The following is a 15,986-nucleotide window of genomic DNA, read 5'->3' as shown; positions in this document are numbered from 1 at the left end:
AGGGTTATGATTCCTATGGAGACTGATCACTTTTAAAAAGAAATTTGAACTTCCAGTTAATACCTAAATGGATGACACAACAATATTTCACTTTTAAGACATTTATTGTTACAAAGACTAAAAGCACTACTGACCAAATACTATTTTTGTAGGGAACCTATTTTTTAAACCACAGAACAGAACTTTTAACACAATTGAAAAAGCCAACTACCCAATATAGGTTACACTGTCCTTTATAAAGACATCCAACTCTCCCAGAATCAGTCCAAAATTATTCTTAGGCCTCGAGGATTTACTCTGAGTGTTTATTTCTGACTTTTTCCATTCGTGGCACGGAAATTTTTAACTCCAAATTGTCTTTCATGGTGTGAATTTTCCTAGAGATTTCTCCCTCTAGCTAATGCAAGGCAAATCTTCCAGCCTAATTCCCCACAAATTTGGTCTTTCCAATCCAGCCACAAGCTTCCACCCGCGTGCTGCGTGGTGAACCATTGAGACCTTCAGCCTCTTGCTGTTCTCTGTTTCCCAGACACCGCCTGACTAACCTGCCTGTGATATAAAGCAAGATTTTTGGAACGCCTGTAACCCATTATCAGAATGGGTCCCTCATTACCCTTTCTATTTCAAAGGCCATCACTTTGACAGTGTGAATCACTTAGGCCTTGTATCCAGGTAGAGATGCGGATTAATTATGCTTGCAAGTCCCTCCCTCATCTTGAAACTAAATGGACAGTTTAAAGCACAATTGTTTCTAAGCAGACTTTGTCAACACTTTTCTGTGACTTTGGTGTCTCATAATATATCCACTGTTAACAAACAGGCTTCTGTCATTGACTCCAAGCATAAATACCTTGGACCTTCTTCCCAGTAAAATAATCTGGGTCCCCTTTAACCTCTAACAATCAATTCACCCAGGCCTGATGCCAGGCAGATTTCATAAAAGGATCACATAACCCCCTTAATTTACCTTAAATTAAGGGCACTGTCCCAAAACATAACTGCCTTATAATTGTGACTGTTCTCTGCTAAAGAATGAAAAGCCATCACCATATTGATAACTTTCATAAACACACTTCAAAATATGAACATTTCTAACATTCCATACACTTTAACAACTAACTTACTAAATACAGTACAAGTAATTTTCCATGCTGTAATTTTCCTTTATACAGTCTATCCTGGCAAAATTAGCCAAAGTATATGCAAAAGTCAAGTCCATTTATAACGGTTTTTACAGTTCTTCCTCTCATGTACATGATAATTTATTTCACTGCTCTGCTCGTGGCTTCACCTTCAGGGATGCATCATAGTAAATCTCTTCTTTTGTGATGATTAAGTTCCCATTATTTCCAAATCCAAGATTCGACAATTGTATTCTTGACCTGGTTTGGTTAGCCCTATCAAGAATAACATTGCTGACATCTGCATAACAGGTGTTCCCTCTGGCATTTGCAGGAGTAAATTATAGACTCTGAAGAAATCCTCTGTCATAATACTTTTGACCCTCTGGATTCAGAATTTGCTGTTGTTTTCTTTGATTAAAATCAATCTGTCAACCGTTTTGACCGAGTTCTAACATCTGATCTCCATTTTCTTTCATAGCTCCAGGTTTTTAATATCTAAATCCATTAAAAACCTCTCAACTATCCAACCATCCCAGTCATCTTTGTTGTGCTTAAACATAAGATTCTGGTTCTCTTTCGTTCCTTTAATAATATTGTTGAGGCTGTTTTGATATCTTTGCCTTAGGCCATGCAGGTAGGTACAACTCGTTACAGTTGGTTTTAATTCTTTACTGTCAATTTAAGGCTTCAGTATCTTTTCCACTTCAGAAGTTTGATCTTCTGATTATTTGGGTACCTTTTGAGTCAAACCATTGTTTTTTTAAATTCAAAGACAGGCAAAGTTGAGTGATCTGACTGATACATTCCTGCCTTTACCCACTTTAATGGATTTTTTGGAAAACCAGTCTTGAGGTAGGACGTGGTCTCCAGCTAGATTGTTATTGTTCCCCAAGATAAAATCACCCGTTTTTGGCTGGCTGTTAATCATCTCCTATAAAGTGGTTAGCACTGCTGCCTCACAGATCCAGGGACCTGGGTTAAATTCCGGACTTGTGTGACTGTCCGTGTGGTGTTTGCACTTTCTCCCCGTGTCTGTGTGGGTTTCCTCCAAGTACTCCGGTTTTCTCCCACAGTCCAAAGATTTCCAGGTGAGGTGGATTGGCCATGCTAAATTGGCCCTTAGTGTCCTAAAGGTTAGTTCGGGTTACTGGGTTACGGGGATAAGGTGGAGGCATAGGCTTAAGTAGGGCGCTCTTTCCAAGGGCCGGTGCAGACTTGACGGGCCAAATGGCCTCCTTCTGCACTGTAAGTTCTATGAATCTATAAACATTATTAATAGGCAGTCTGGACCCCCCCCCCCCCCCCCCCCCCCCCCCCCCCCCACCCCCCCACCCCCCACCCCGACTAAAGCACAATTTAAATTCATTCTAAACAATGGAACAGTTAAACAATTTCCATCAATACCCTCTATCAATGCACTTTTGTTTGGCAAAATATGGGCACGCTTTAATGGGAAGAGTCCCGTTTTGGGCATGTTTAGCAGAGTGTTTCTCGGCTTCTGCCAAGAACGAATCCTGCTATCAAGTGGGGCTGTGTTTAACATAACAGTAAAAGGTCATCCGCATGTAGGGACACCCTGTGCTCTACTCCACCCCTCGCAATTCCCCTCCACTTTTCCGAGGCCCTCAAAGTAATTGCCAATAGTTTGATCGCCAACGCGAACAACAGCAGGGACGTAGGACATCCCGCCTCGTCACCCTGTGCAGCCTGAACTACCCCGAATTCATGTTGCTCGTTCGAACACTAGCTGCAGGCGCTTCATATAACAGGACCCAAGACCAATCCCAAATTTCTCCAGAACCTATAACAAAAACTCCACTTGACCCTATCGAATGCCTTTCAGTGTCCAGAGAGACAATAATCTCCGGTTTTAGTTCCACCGCTGGTGTAAGAACTATGTTAAGTAGCAGTGTTGGATGACAGTTTTCTGCCCCTCACAAACCTCATCAGGTCTCCCCCCACTATTCCAGGAGGCAAGGCTCCAACCTCAGCGCTAGGATTTTAGCCAAATCTTTTGCATGCACATTGAGCAGAGAGATTAGTGGTACGACCCACACTCTGTGGGGACCTTGTCCTTCTTCGGAAAGAGAGAGATGGAGGGAAATGGATGCCTGCCTCAAAATCTCCAGAAAGGAATCACGTGCCAATGCATCATTAAAGCTCTCCAGCACCAAAGGGGCCGGCAGGTCCGCAAGCTTGTAAAATTCTACCGAGAACCCATCAGGCCCCAGCTGCATCTTACCCAGATCCCTGCGGACCTCCTGCAATTTCATCGGCACCTCCAATATCTCCTGCAACTCACCTTCAGCCTGAGGAAACTCCAAGAACTCAACCATCTCCTGCTCATCCTCTGGCGGCTCCAACCTGTAAAGTCCCTCATAAAAGGAACAAAACACCTCATTAATTTTCTCTGAGGTAGAGACCAACCCACCTCCAGATTTCTGCACCTGCACAATCTCCCTGGCAGCCTCTTGGCACCTTAACTAATGCGTGAACAGTTGGCTAGCCTTCTCCCCGTACTCGTATACCAACCGCCGTGGCTGTCGCACCGCCCCGGTCTGTCGCCAATAGATCCAATCTCTCTGCTCAATGTGCATGTAAAAGATTTGGCTAAAATCCTAGCGCTCTGGCAATCGGTCACTTGCATACACCCTATTCACACCCAGAACTTCAAACACTACCTCCTGACACTCCCGCTTGTTCTTCCTATCCATATATGACTTGTACAAGATGATATCCACCCTAATCATCGCCTTTAATGCCTCCCAGATTAGACAGTGAGATCACCTCAATCTCATTCCATTCAACATAGTTATTTATGACCCACAAAGTCTTCGCTTAGAACCTGAGATCTGATAACAGACCCGCATCCAGCTTCCAACCCGTGCCCCCCTACAACATTAAGTCTACAAGATGCGGCGCGTGGTCTCAAATAACCACCACCGAGTACGCCGCTCTCTTCACCCCAGTAGCAAGGTCCTACCCATAATGGAGAAACCGATTCGCAGATACACCTTGTGCACCAGCGAAAAAAATTAAAACTCCTTACCTCCCGGGTGCATAAACCACCAAGGATCCACTCTTCCTGTCTCTTCCATATATCCTGGTTAACACCAGCGATCGGCGTACTCGGTGGTGGTTATTTGAGACCACGTAGCGCATCTTGTAGACTTAAAATTGTAGGGGGGCACGGGTTGGAAGCTGGATGTGGGTCTGTTACCAGCGATCTGGGCCTAGAGCGATCCAACTTTGGATCAAGATGCAATTGAAATCCCCCCACCACCACCTAAAATCAGCCGGTGTGTGTCCAGTTCCAGAATGGCAGCCAACAACTGTCTCATAAACGTGACATCGTCCCAATTCAGGCACATAGGTTCACCATCACCACAGCCCTCCCCTCCAACGTACCTGTGACTATTACATACCGACTGCCCTGATCGGCCCCTCCCTTAACCACCTGAAAACAGACCCTCCTAATCAGAATCGCCACTCCCTGTGTCCTGCTGTCAAACTCTGAGTGAAAAACCTGACTCACCCGGGCTTTCCGCAACCAGATTTGGTCCCGCACCCGCCGGTGTGTTTCCTGTAGGAAGAACACATCAGCCCCCAGCCCACTTAAATGGAAAACAACCCTTGCTCTCGTCACATCCGCCCCCACCCGAAACTTCACACGATCCAGGTGACCAAACTCATTGGGAGTCTCTCTCAGCCCCCATCCCCACCCCACACCCTTGAGTTAGCCATTTGCACCGTAGTGCACTATCTCTACCCAAACACCTGTGTACCAAGCCCAACTAAGGAGACCACCAGTTATTGGTCCCCACTATTGTGCTATTGAAGGCCGCACGCCTCTTCGCAATTCAGTCCCAATATCTTATTATATTCGGACCACATTTCCGTCCCAATCAATATTCCGAATATTTTTCGCCCACTCCAAGACCTTCTCCTTCCTCTTATAATTGTGGAAGGAGATTATCACCGGCCACAGTGACTCTTGGCTTTTACCTGCGTGCCCTATGTGCTGCCCAATTCCGCAGGGATGAACACTTCATCCCCTTCCACCAGCCAAGAAAATATTTCAGAAAAATACTTGGATGGCTTCAGGCCCTCTGCTCCCTCTGGCAGCCCGACTAACCTGAGGTTTAACTGACGTGACCTATCCTCTAGGTTCTCCGCTTTAAGTCTCAGGTCTTTATTACTTTCCACCACCATACGAAACTCTTGACTCCACTGAGGCAAACGGATCCTCGTGCCTTGACAAGGCCTCCTCCACTCCTTTTATTGTCTCGCCTTCTGCCTTCACCACGTTCGTAGTTCACATGAACTGTTCCTGGTTCGGGTCCAAAACCTCTTCAATAGTGGCTTTAAAAGATTCCTTAATTTTCTGGCCCTGCCGCTCGAACTGCCTGTCCATTTGTTTGCCAAACTTTTCAAGCTCTTGCATCATTACCACTGCCAATGTGTCTAACGTAATGGGTGTGGCAGCCATCTTCCCTCCTTCACCTTCCTTCAATGGGCTTCCCTCATGAGCCTTTTTAATATTGAGCTTCTTTGTCAACGATTTTGACATGCCCTCATCTGGAGAGAGTCCACCTACTCAACTCACCAAAAACCCAGAAAAAATGTGTAAAAGGGATCAGATACAAAGAACTTGCCGGGAGCCACTATTTATGCATCTTGTCTTACATAACGTTACTGAAAGCCCTAGGTTTTCAAAATTTTGATCAAACTTCATCACCCTATACCACTGATCAAACACAATCTCATTTGTGTCCAGCAAATTTCACAGAACCTGATTCTGTCTCTTCCTGAGATTTCTAAACGTTTGCCTATAAGCTTCTGGGACTAACTCATACACATTAAGCAAAACAGTCTTAACCATACATAATCTGCAGATTGTTCATCAAAAAGTATCAAATAAACCTCCAACAATTTCCCTACCAAAACACTGTGCAACAAATTCATCCAAATTTCTTTTGGTTATTAATCAGACAAAATCAATTTCAACTTGTCCCTACTGAACGGAGGCACTGGGCAAATTCCATGCCAAAGCAAATCTAGGAGTTAAATCTGACCCATTGTCTCCCATTAGCTGAAGCTAGGCAAATCTCCCAAGCTTATTTGATCCCACAAATTAGTCTTTCCAATCTGAGTATGAGCTTCCACATGCATTCTGGCGTAGTGAGCCATAGAGACTTTCAGCCTCTTGCTGTTCTCTCTCCTGCACCATAGCAGACTAACCTTTCTGTGTTAAACAGTGATATTTTAGAAAAGTCTGGAACCCAGTATCACAATGACTTCCTCTTTATCCTGCCCATCACCATGGCAATGTGAATTGCATGGGCATTGTATCCAGGTAGAGATGCTTATAAGTTATCCTTGAGAGTTCAACTCTCTTTCATCTTGGAACTAAATGGACAGTTTAAAGCCCAACTGTTCATAACCTGACATTCTCAACACTTTTCTGCTACTTTTGAAATTCACAGTCTATCCACTGATGGTACACAGGATGCTGCCATTGTTTCTAAATATAATACCTTCCATCTCCTTCCCATTAAACCAGTCCAGGTCCCCTTTAAACTCTTAGCATTCAAACCATCAGGCCTGCTGTCAGGCAGACTTCAGAACAGGTCCCTTCCACGGCCATGTCTGGGCTATCCATAATCACTCTCACGCTCTCCCTATCAATGTCATCTCCCTACAAGTTACTCTACATCTCCCACCATGTCTGGATTTATCTGCATGCCTCCGCCATTATTTTCCCTTTTCAATGGCTCTCTTATGCATTGCAAGTCTATTTTCTCCTCCGTTTCTCCTAGTGTATAACTCCTTTTCCCATTTTCCCCTTTATCACGAGGAATTTGTTTTTCTTGTTTCTCTTTCTGTTCTTATCTGACCAAGTCACTCCCCTTCTCTTCTCTCTTTGTTCCCTGTTCCCAAACAACTCTTTAAATTTTTTCTGTGGCTCTCTGCCCGCCAATTTTGTTTTCATTCCCCAGTATCATGTCAGTCTCAATTCAGCGCTCTTGTATATCAAAGTAGAATTTGAGTTACTAAGGTATTTTGGGACATTGATACGGAGATACGGAGAAATAGTGATATAGATATAGAGAGACGTAAGGTAGGCTGTTCCCCTTTGATAATAAAGTTTAAAACTCAACCATGGAGTGCTTAAAAATCTGCCTGCCCCATTTTAGCTATCTGTCACTCTACTTCTTACCTTATGATGTTCAGCGTTGGATAGTTTATTTGTGGTAAGGCTACAGTTTTAAAATTAAGACTGTTTTTGGTCCAGTGGCACCAGAAGTGCTCTTCACTGCAGTAAAAGGGAAATGAACCAAGCGCCTAGTCATACATCGGTATTGAGAAAATAATCTTAATCCTACACTTCTGAAACCAAAGAGACTGCAATATTGTTCAGAGATGAGTGGAAACAGAACAGAATTGATACAAATCATATACCTTTGTAACAAGGCACCACAGTTCACTCATGCCACTTACAAAAAGGGGTTACGTGCTCTCTGGCATGTGGGCATCGCCGTTCAGAGTTATAGTAGATAATAGCGCTGCAGCTGTTTTAGAACAGCTCGGCTGGTGTGCGCATTGCAGAGCACTACTCTTCAGCAAATCGCTGGGATCTTTCTGGAACACCACCGTGATCCTCAGCTCTGCGGCCCTTCTGACACCCACCTGCGACCCACCCGCAGGTCACGACCAGCACATTGGAAAAACCTTGACTTACACCACTCAATACACTGTAATAAACAATTTACTACATAGAGCACCGTTAAGAATCATCTCCCTGTGTTGTTACATAACCACTCAGAAACCTCATAGTTGGAACATAAATAAAATTAAATCAAAAGACAAATGAGTAAAACTCTCTTTCTTAAAACAAAGGCTTGTACAAAATCTGGATAATTTAAGTAAAACAGCTCTATTTGCTAACTTACCTTTTTTTAAGCAACACCTATGTTTGAAAGTGAGTAAGAGATAAATTTGTTGGGAGTGTGTTTGTGACAAAAACGTACAGAATATTTTATCTTTGCAGATTTGAGACGTGAAACCAATTCAATTATGGATTCAGTTTCTAGGACTGCTTGCAATGGAGTGATGGAAAGTAGGTCAGTCTCTCTGATTGCTGAGACACACGGCAAGCAGGTTTTAAATGTACTCCAGAACTTCCGGGAGCAAAACATATTCTTTGACTTCACTATATTTGTCAGAGGAGAAAAGTTTCCGTGTCATAGATGTATTCTGGCTGCATGCAGTGATTTCTTCAGGTACTGTAAATTAAAGGCATATGTTTTGGATAATGTTTGTATTGTCAACTGTAACGTAGTGTGGATCCTTACATCCCTTTGGTTCAACAATTACAGCAAATACTCTTAAGTGGACATATTTTTGTGATCTGGTGTATAACTACAGGTTAACCTGCAGTTGCTATAGCCTTTTAACTGATGCCGTGCTACGTTGTCAATGATTTTGGTATAATGGATTTCCAAACCCGTAATGGAGCTTGTACAGAATGAAATATTTAAGCAACAGAATTCAACATTACTAAAATAGTAGAATAATCTGATGTAGGTATCATGAATTTACCTGTGCTCCCTGACTGCTTCAGATTGGAAACAACATTTTAAGGTATCAATCTAGACCAGGCTAATTCTGTCTCACTGCTTCTTCTGAACATTTGGGTGATGCTTGGAGTTGCAATGTTGCTCTCTAATTTCACAGTGATTTCCATAAGTAGACTTGTCCCAAATGGTCCGGAAGCTGCAGCTTTTCTGAAATCTGCCTTTGTAAAATTGCATACCTAAGGAATGCCGGTTGCCTGTTTGCAGAGGTTGGTTTAGTTGGCAATGTTGTCTTGCACTCCACTACTGGTATTTATCAAATACCATTTGGCCCATCAATTTTGTGCTGGTGTTATTCTCCACGAGCTAATCCAGTCCATTTTAACATTACAGCTGGTCCCCTGCCCTTTAATAATCTCTTTAATTCTTTTAACACACCTTTCTCTGTGATTATCTTATGTTTGTGCCCTCTGGTTCCCATCCCCCAACTCGTGGAAACAATTTAATACTATTTGTATTGGGCAGCACAGTGGCGCAGTGGGTTAGCCCTGCAGTCTCACGGCGCCGAGGTCCCAGGTTCGAACCCGGCTCTGGGTCACTGTCCGTGTGGAGTTTGCACATTCTCCCCGTGTTTGCGTGGGTTTTGCCCCCACAACCCAAAGATGTGCAGGGTAGGTGGACTGGCCAAGCTAAATTGCCCCTTAATTGGAAAAAATGAATTGGGTACTCTAAATTTTTTTTTTTAAATACTATTTGTATCATAACTCAATCTTCTTAACTGTAGCAAATTTTGCATTATGACATGTTCTGCCTGCTGCTGGGCCCTCCTTTGATGACCCTATGACGTCTTCTTCTACTGCCTAACCCACTACAACATCTAAATGCTCCTTGATTGCGAAGAAAAATCGTGCTGATAGTCTGTTATTGGTTATATCATGGGCCAGGGTTTAGAGAACACCAAAGTATATTACGGAGTTCACCTGACCCACAACTTTTAATAGATTTTGGTTATGGGGAACACAAGGGCCCAATTTACAGGAGTGGTGCAACAGAGAACTAAAAGTATTTTTAAACAAAAACAGTGTTTATTCTATGAATACAGTTAGCATTTTATAAACCCACAGTAAACATCTTACCAACCCCCAAAAAGATACAATACTATATAGATAATCCTTAATAGCTTTCCAAATAACATCCATAAGTCAAAAAACCCTTTTTAACAAAGACAGTAGGTTTGCATTCCTTATAGAAACAGGTATTACTTTGAAATCATAAGGTGACCTGGAGACATTCTTTAGATTGCAGAGAGAGAGATCAATACACAATATTTGCTTTGAATACAGCTGTCTCCAACTGAAAGCGAAACTAAACACAGAGCCAAAAAGCTAGAAGCTCAAAACAAAAGTAAAAAGCAGAGCAGAGCCCAGCTCCACCCACACAATGACATCACTGCAGCCATATGATAAAACACACTTTTCTTAAAGGGACATCCAAATGACAGTTATCAATATGAATTCAGGTCAGTCAGTCTCTTAAACAGTCTGGTTGTCTCCATTTTTTGGGATCTTGATTCTTCCTGCTAGTGATATAATCCCAGTTGATGTTATAACTGGATGGGAAGATCCCAGAATGGAACCCTGGCTGAAAAGACTGGGGGCCGGATTCTTCGCCGGCAGGATGCTCGTTTTGCCAGCAGCCCAGAGGTTTCCCGACAGCGTGGGGCAGTCCCACAATGGAAAACCCCATTGACCGGCCGGCGTAATGGAGCCTCCCGCCGGCGGGGTGAAACAGAAATGTGACGCGGCGGGGTGGAGAATCCAGTCCTGTAACCTTTATTTTCTTTTAAATAAAATATGAAGCAACAGAGTCACAGTACTGCTAATTAGTTTTAATAACAAGAAAAAATGTATTAACCATAAAAAAATTGGATTATGATACTGATAGAACTAAGTTTTGATATTCGAGGGATTTATTGAAAGCCTACAACCAAGAATCATGCTTTTGAGAGGTGTATGTATTCAGTCTGATTTAATCTTACAAAGATATGCACCCGATACTAGAATGCCATTCGTAGTCATAGAAACAGCCAGAGAAGGGAAGCCCTGCTAGATAGAGATTAGACAAGTTTCAATCTCCTCAGGCAAAACCATTAAAGAGATCAAGTTCCAAAGATGCACACACACAGGTACAAACTTGAATAAAATGAAGTCATACTGCAGTAAATTTCATCCAATCTACACAGATAACCTCAGCTAATTGACGGACATCTAGCTGGGCAAACCAAAGACGAGGTCCTCTGGGCAAAGAGCCAATTGGAGACAAAGCAAGGGTTAACCCAAAGATAAACATCTCCCTAAAAGAGAGCCCAGCAAGTTAGCTCTTTGTCCTAACCACTTCTATCTCTCTCTCTCTCTCTCTTACTCTCTCTCTCTCTCTATGCCTGTCCTTGGCGTATGCTCATTTACTTTGCCATGTGCTCTCTTCTTTAAATCACCTCTAAGTACCTTCTAAGTTTATTACATTTTGTACTGGCTAGTTGGCCGAATTGTTTTATCGAAGTATAAGAAATCGTGTATCGTCAGCCGCACTGCCTAGCATTAAAGTCAAAAGTGAACTTTTACCATCGCACAGAATCGGTCCTTTTATTGAGAGAAAACACAAGGATTTATCAATATCAGGGTTCCATCAGATACCAAACACTTTACTCCCTCCCTTAGCTTAACAATTACACACAGGTTTTAGGATTAACATGGATGGAAAGTTCATCTTAATCTACAATGGTCTCATGAACACAATATCCCTTTTAAGCACACAATATGACTGGTCAAATGCACTCCACACTGAACCCAAGTTAGTGTCTGTAGATTTCTCCTCAGAATTCCCCCAGATGATGATCATATGAGAGTTTCAAAACTCCACCCCCAAAAACATGCTTTTAAATATTCTCTCATAATAATGCTTTCTATTAGCGGTTTGCCAATCAAGACCAGGATTTCCAAATGTCACTTCTGCTCCACTTTTAACATGGAATCCAGGCCAGGAGCTTACACCAACACCTTTAGGATTTCTTTGTCTTGACTGCCGTGTAAATTACTCACAATTGCTTTAACTCTCGATTCCCAGAATGTATTAAAATGTCATCAGATATTTCTTTTACCTTTGAAGGCTGCTATCCCACTTTAAATCTGATTATTGCAATTGTCTCTTTAACACTTTGTTTACTTTTCCTTGAAATCTTCTGAACCGTACCTTGGTCTCTGTTCATTTAACTCCAGACTTCTTAGACACTTCTCTTCATTTCTCAAGGTTTATTAACTAGTTGCTCTTCAGATATCTGCACTTGTTTTCTCAACCGTTACTCCATGGTATGACTTTTCTTCCAGCAAGGCTGAGAGAAATGTTGCCTCATTAACCTTCTAAAGCTAACTGCCTCTAGCAGAGCTGTGAGAACTGCCTTCTCTCTCACTACCTATCTCCAATTCCAATCAAATTAGCTAAACTAATACTTTAAAGCTTCTCTCCCTTGGGAGGCCCAGTTACTAAGCAACCACTGCTGGTTTGTTTACTCTTCATGTGGTAGCCCTGTCTGAGCACAATAGAATCACAGTTGGAATTGAAACCTACCTCCACACACACAAAAACCTTTGTCCAACATGAATCTAACTATAGATTTAACCTTCTGGGCACAGAAATATTAAATTTAACACACTTAAAACTATATCTTATTTCAAATGTTTACCAATGTAAATATAAATCCTTTTTTCCCTAACAAGCATGATGGAGGGAACCATGAATGTAACACTGAAATTCCCTTTTTAGCTTCTTTGGTTCATTATTCTTAAGCATGCATATTCCTTAACCTATCTCTGAAGATGAACCAAGTAAACACTATGTGAGGACTATTGGTTTGGTTTATAAACCACTTTATTCCACAGCAGATTAAATGTATGGATGGTATTTACTGGATACAACCAGAACAGTTTCTGTTTGTGAACCGTTACAAAATAAGTGAACACACATTTCACTAGCTCACTTTAGGATATATGAATGGAAAAAGATACCTTTCTGCTACCAATGTGCTTCTCCACTGCAGCCTTACTTCCACCTTCACTGACCTCGGGTAAAAAGTTGTCTTGAAAGACGAGTAGAAATAAGAGATTTATCATCATCAAAGTACCAGATGTCAAAAAATGAGCAGATAATGCTTACAAATTGGACCATTATTTGGGAACGCTTAAAAACAGTGGCCCATCCCACAACACATGTGGGACTATGATATAGCATAGTACCTTTTAGCAATATTCTGCACAAAATTCACTTTCAGACGTATTTGGAACAGGTGTAACAGCTGAAACAGCACATCTTTGGACTGTGAGAGAAAACCAGAGCACTGGGAGAAAACCCACGTAGACACGGGGAGAATGTACAAACTCAACACAGACAGTCACCCAAGGCTGGAATTTAACCCAGTTCCCTGGCGCTGTGATGCAGCAGTGCTAACCACTGCGCACCGTGCCGCCCTTTAGGTTTTGGAGAAATTTCTTCTCTGAGGGTGGTTAGTTTTATAATTCTGGGGAGGCTGGATCATTGAATATACTCAAGTCTGAGTTAGGCAGATTTTTGATTGATAAGGGAGTCAAGAGTTATGGGAAACAGGCAGAAAAGCATATTTGAGGCCTCAATCAGATCAGCCACGATCATATTGAATGGTGGAGCAGGCTCCATGGCGTGCTGCTCCTATGATTTTATATTATATATGGCAGTAAATAAACAATGGGAATATTTACAGAAAGGATTCACATTTTTCATTGAAGTTGCATTCAATCAAAAACCAGAAACTCAGTATGAAAAATCCATCTTTCCAGGGAAGCTGAACGTAGTAGTTGATCAAAAAAGAGGATCACAATATTGCGATGAACATTTGGAAGAGTTTTAGAAACCAGAAAAGGTGGCCACAGAGTTGATTTTCTAAAACAAAATAGAAAAAATAGAATAAGGAAAATAGAATAATCCCGGACAAGCCCCGCAAAGCAACTTTTGGGCAGCACGGTAGCATAGTGGTTAGCACTATGGCTTCACAGTGCCAGGGTTCCAGGTTCGATTACTGGCTTGGGTCACTGACTGTGCGGAGTCTGCACGTTCTCCCCATGTCTGCGTGGTTTTCCTCCGGGTACTCCGGTTTCCTCCCACAAGTCCTGAAAGACGTGCTATTAGGTAATTTGGACATTCTGAATTCTCCCTCAGTGTCCCCGAACAGGCGGCGGAATGTGGCGACTAGGGGCTTTTCACACTAACTCCATTGCAGTGTTAATGTAAGCCTACTTGTGACAATACAATTTATTAAAGTTTATTAAATTAGAATAAACCATCTAAGAATATGAAACAGATCATAAGTATGTAATAAGGCGGACAGTAGGTAAAGTAACCAATGGTCCCTTCGAGGCAATGACTGGAAAAATGATCATGGGGAATGAGGAAATGTGCAGGTTAGGTGAAATGGCCATGATAAATTGCCCTTAGTGCCCAAAAAGGGAGGTGGGGTTACTGGGTTACGGGATAGGGTGGAGGTGTGGACTTAAGTAGGGTGCTCTTTCCAAGGGCCGGTGCAGACTCAATGGGAGGAATGGCCTCCTTCTGCACTGTAAATTCTATGATTTATGACCACTTTCTCAACCTGCTGTGACACCTTCAATGATTTGTGCACAGATACCCAGGTCTTTCTATTCGTATGACCTCTTTAGAATTGTACACAAAGCATTAAAGCAGATGTTAGAAAACAACTTTTACATAGATGGTTTGAACGTGGATTTCTCTGCCGTGAATCCTTATTGAACTAAAGACCATAATTATTTCAACATAGATTTGGATAGTTGTTGGAAACAAGTATTAATGGTATGAGGTCGGTAGGTGGGGTGGGGGAATGACCATATGGTATGAAATTAGATGGCTTATGTGGAGAAAACATTCAGTGCAGACTGGAAGGATCAAATGTCTTATTTCTGTACTGAAATATTATTTGATTCAACCTTGTTTTAATATTCACTGGCCGATGTATGTAATTCAGAATCCCATTTGCCTTTTTATGGTCTTTCCTACCTGCATTCACACCTTTTGTGAGTATTGTTTTCATAGAATTCCTAAAGTGCAGAAGGAGGCCATTCGGCCCATCGAGTCTGCATCCACCCTTTGAATGAGCACTCTGCACATGTCTGCCCCACTGCCCCTTAACCCCGTAACCTAACCTGAATATCCCTGGACACTAATTTATCATGGCCAAGCCAATCCACCTAACCCATACATATTTGGACTGTGGGAAGAAACCAGAGCACCCAAAGGAAACCCATGCAGAATTGGGGAGAATGAATGTGAAAACTCCACACCGACAGTCAACCAAGGCCGGATTTGATCCTGGGCTCCAGGTGAACTGTATAACCGCTCCCTTAGCTCTCTGGTCCACCACTCTTAACAATCTTACCATTTAGAGTTTATTTATTCACAAGACCCACGCCAAAAACTTGAGACCCAGCATAGACATCATCCTCAAATCAAGACACAACTGATGACATCTCATTTACACAATTCATCTACCTCAAAATATTCTAGTCCACATGTATCTGCATTAAATCTGTCTGCCCACTCCTACTAACTTGTCTATGCCCTCCTCTATTTTTATTCCAAGGTCCCTAATTTATCAGCAAATTTTTCTGGTATCCACATCCAAAGCATTAATATACATTGAAAACAAAAGGAATTCTAGCATAAATTTCTTGGTGACGCTACTACCCACATGTCAGAAAATACTGGACAATCTCAGCAGGTCTGATAGCATCTGTGGAGAGAAAAGGGAGCTAATGTTTCGAGTCTGGATTCTTTGACAAAAGACGTTTTTGTAACTTTCGTCATTGATATATTTCAGTCATATTAAGATTCTACAGCACACACATTTTTGTGTGTGCCATCGCTTTGCTAGAGCAGTCCAAACCTAACTCCCCCTGCTCTGTTCACTCACCATAGCCCTCCATCCTCTCTGCTTCAGATACACTGGAATTGACTGTCACTTTAATTTTATGGACATGAATTAGAAAAATGGCGTGCTTAAATATGTTTTGAGTTTTTAAAGGAAAAAAATATTCATGTTTGTACACTTGCAGAGAACTTGCCCAAAACGTAGTTTGGAAAAACCTAATTGGACCATATTGTTTATTAAGTATTGTTCAAATAGAAGCTTCAAATAATGTAAGAAACATTTAAGATTCACAATTTCTGTAATGACCTGGTAAAGACA

The 15,986-nt window shown here is 42.0% G+C and overlaps 1 protein-coding gene and 1 long non-coding RNA gene across 4 annotated transcripts in view; one reads left to right on the top strand and one right to left on the bottom strand.

Annotated features, from left to right (window-relative positions):
* Positions 1 to 15,986, bottom strand: part of LOC119977451 — a 45,620-nt gene that overhangs the window by 12,958 nt on the left and 16,676 nt on the right. For both annotated transcript variants that reach the window (XR_005463198.1, XR_005463197.1), the window contains exon 3: positions 12,763 to 12,833. This is a non-coding gene — a long non-coding RNA (uncharacterized LOC119977451). The remainder of the gene's footprint in view (positions 1 to 12,762; positions 12,834 to 15,986) is intronic.
* The window catches only part of kbtbd3 (kelch repeat and BTB (POZ) domain containing 3), a 33,737-nt gene that overhangs the window by 8,144 nt on the left and 9,607 nt on the right, over positions 1 to 15,986 (top strand). Inside the window, exon 3 of one of the 2 annotated variants that reach the window (XM_038818364.1) lies at positions 8,176 to 8,407. The exons of the other annotated variant lie outside the window; for it this stretch is intronic. Within the exon in view, the coding sequence (XP_038674292.1) occupies positions 8,202 to 8,407 (206 nt within the window). The 5' untranslated portion in view covers positions 8,176 to 8,201. The remainder of the gene's footprint in view (positions 1 to 8,175; positions 8,408 to 15,986) is intronic. 2 annotated transcript variants of the gene reach the window in all.

The sequence above is a fragment of the Scyliorhinus canicula genome, chromosome 14 (genome assembly GCF_902713615.1).
Source record: "Scyliorhinus canicula chromosome 14, sScyCan1.1, whole genome shotgun sequence".
Lineage (NCBI taxonomy): Eukaryota > Metazoa > Chordata > Chondrichthyes > Carcharhiniformes > Scyliorhinidae > Scyliorhinus > Scyliorhinus canicula.
This window is presented reverse-complemented; position numbering and strand designations above follow the sequence as displayed.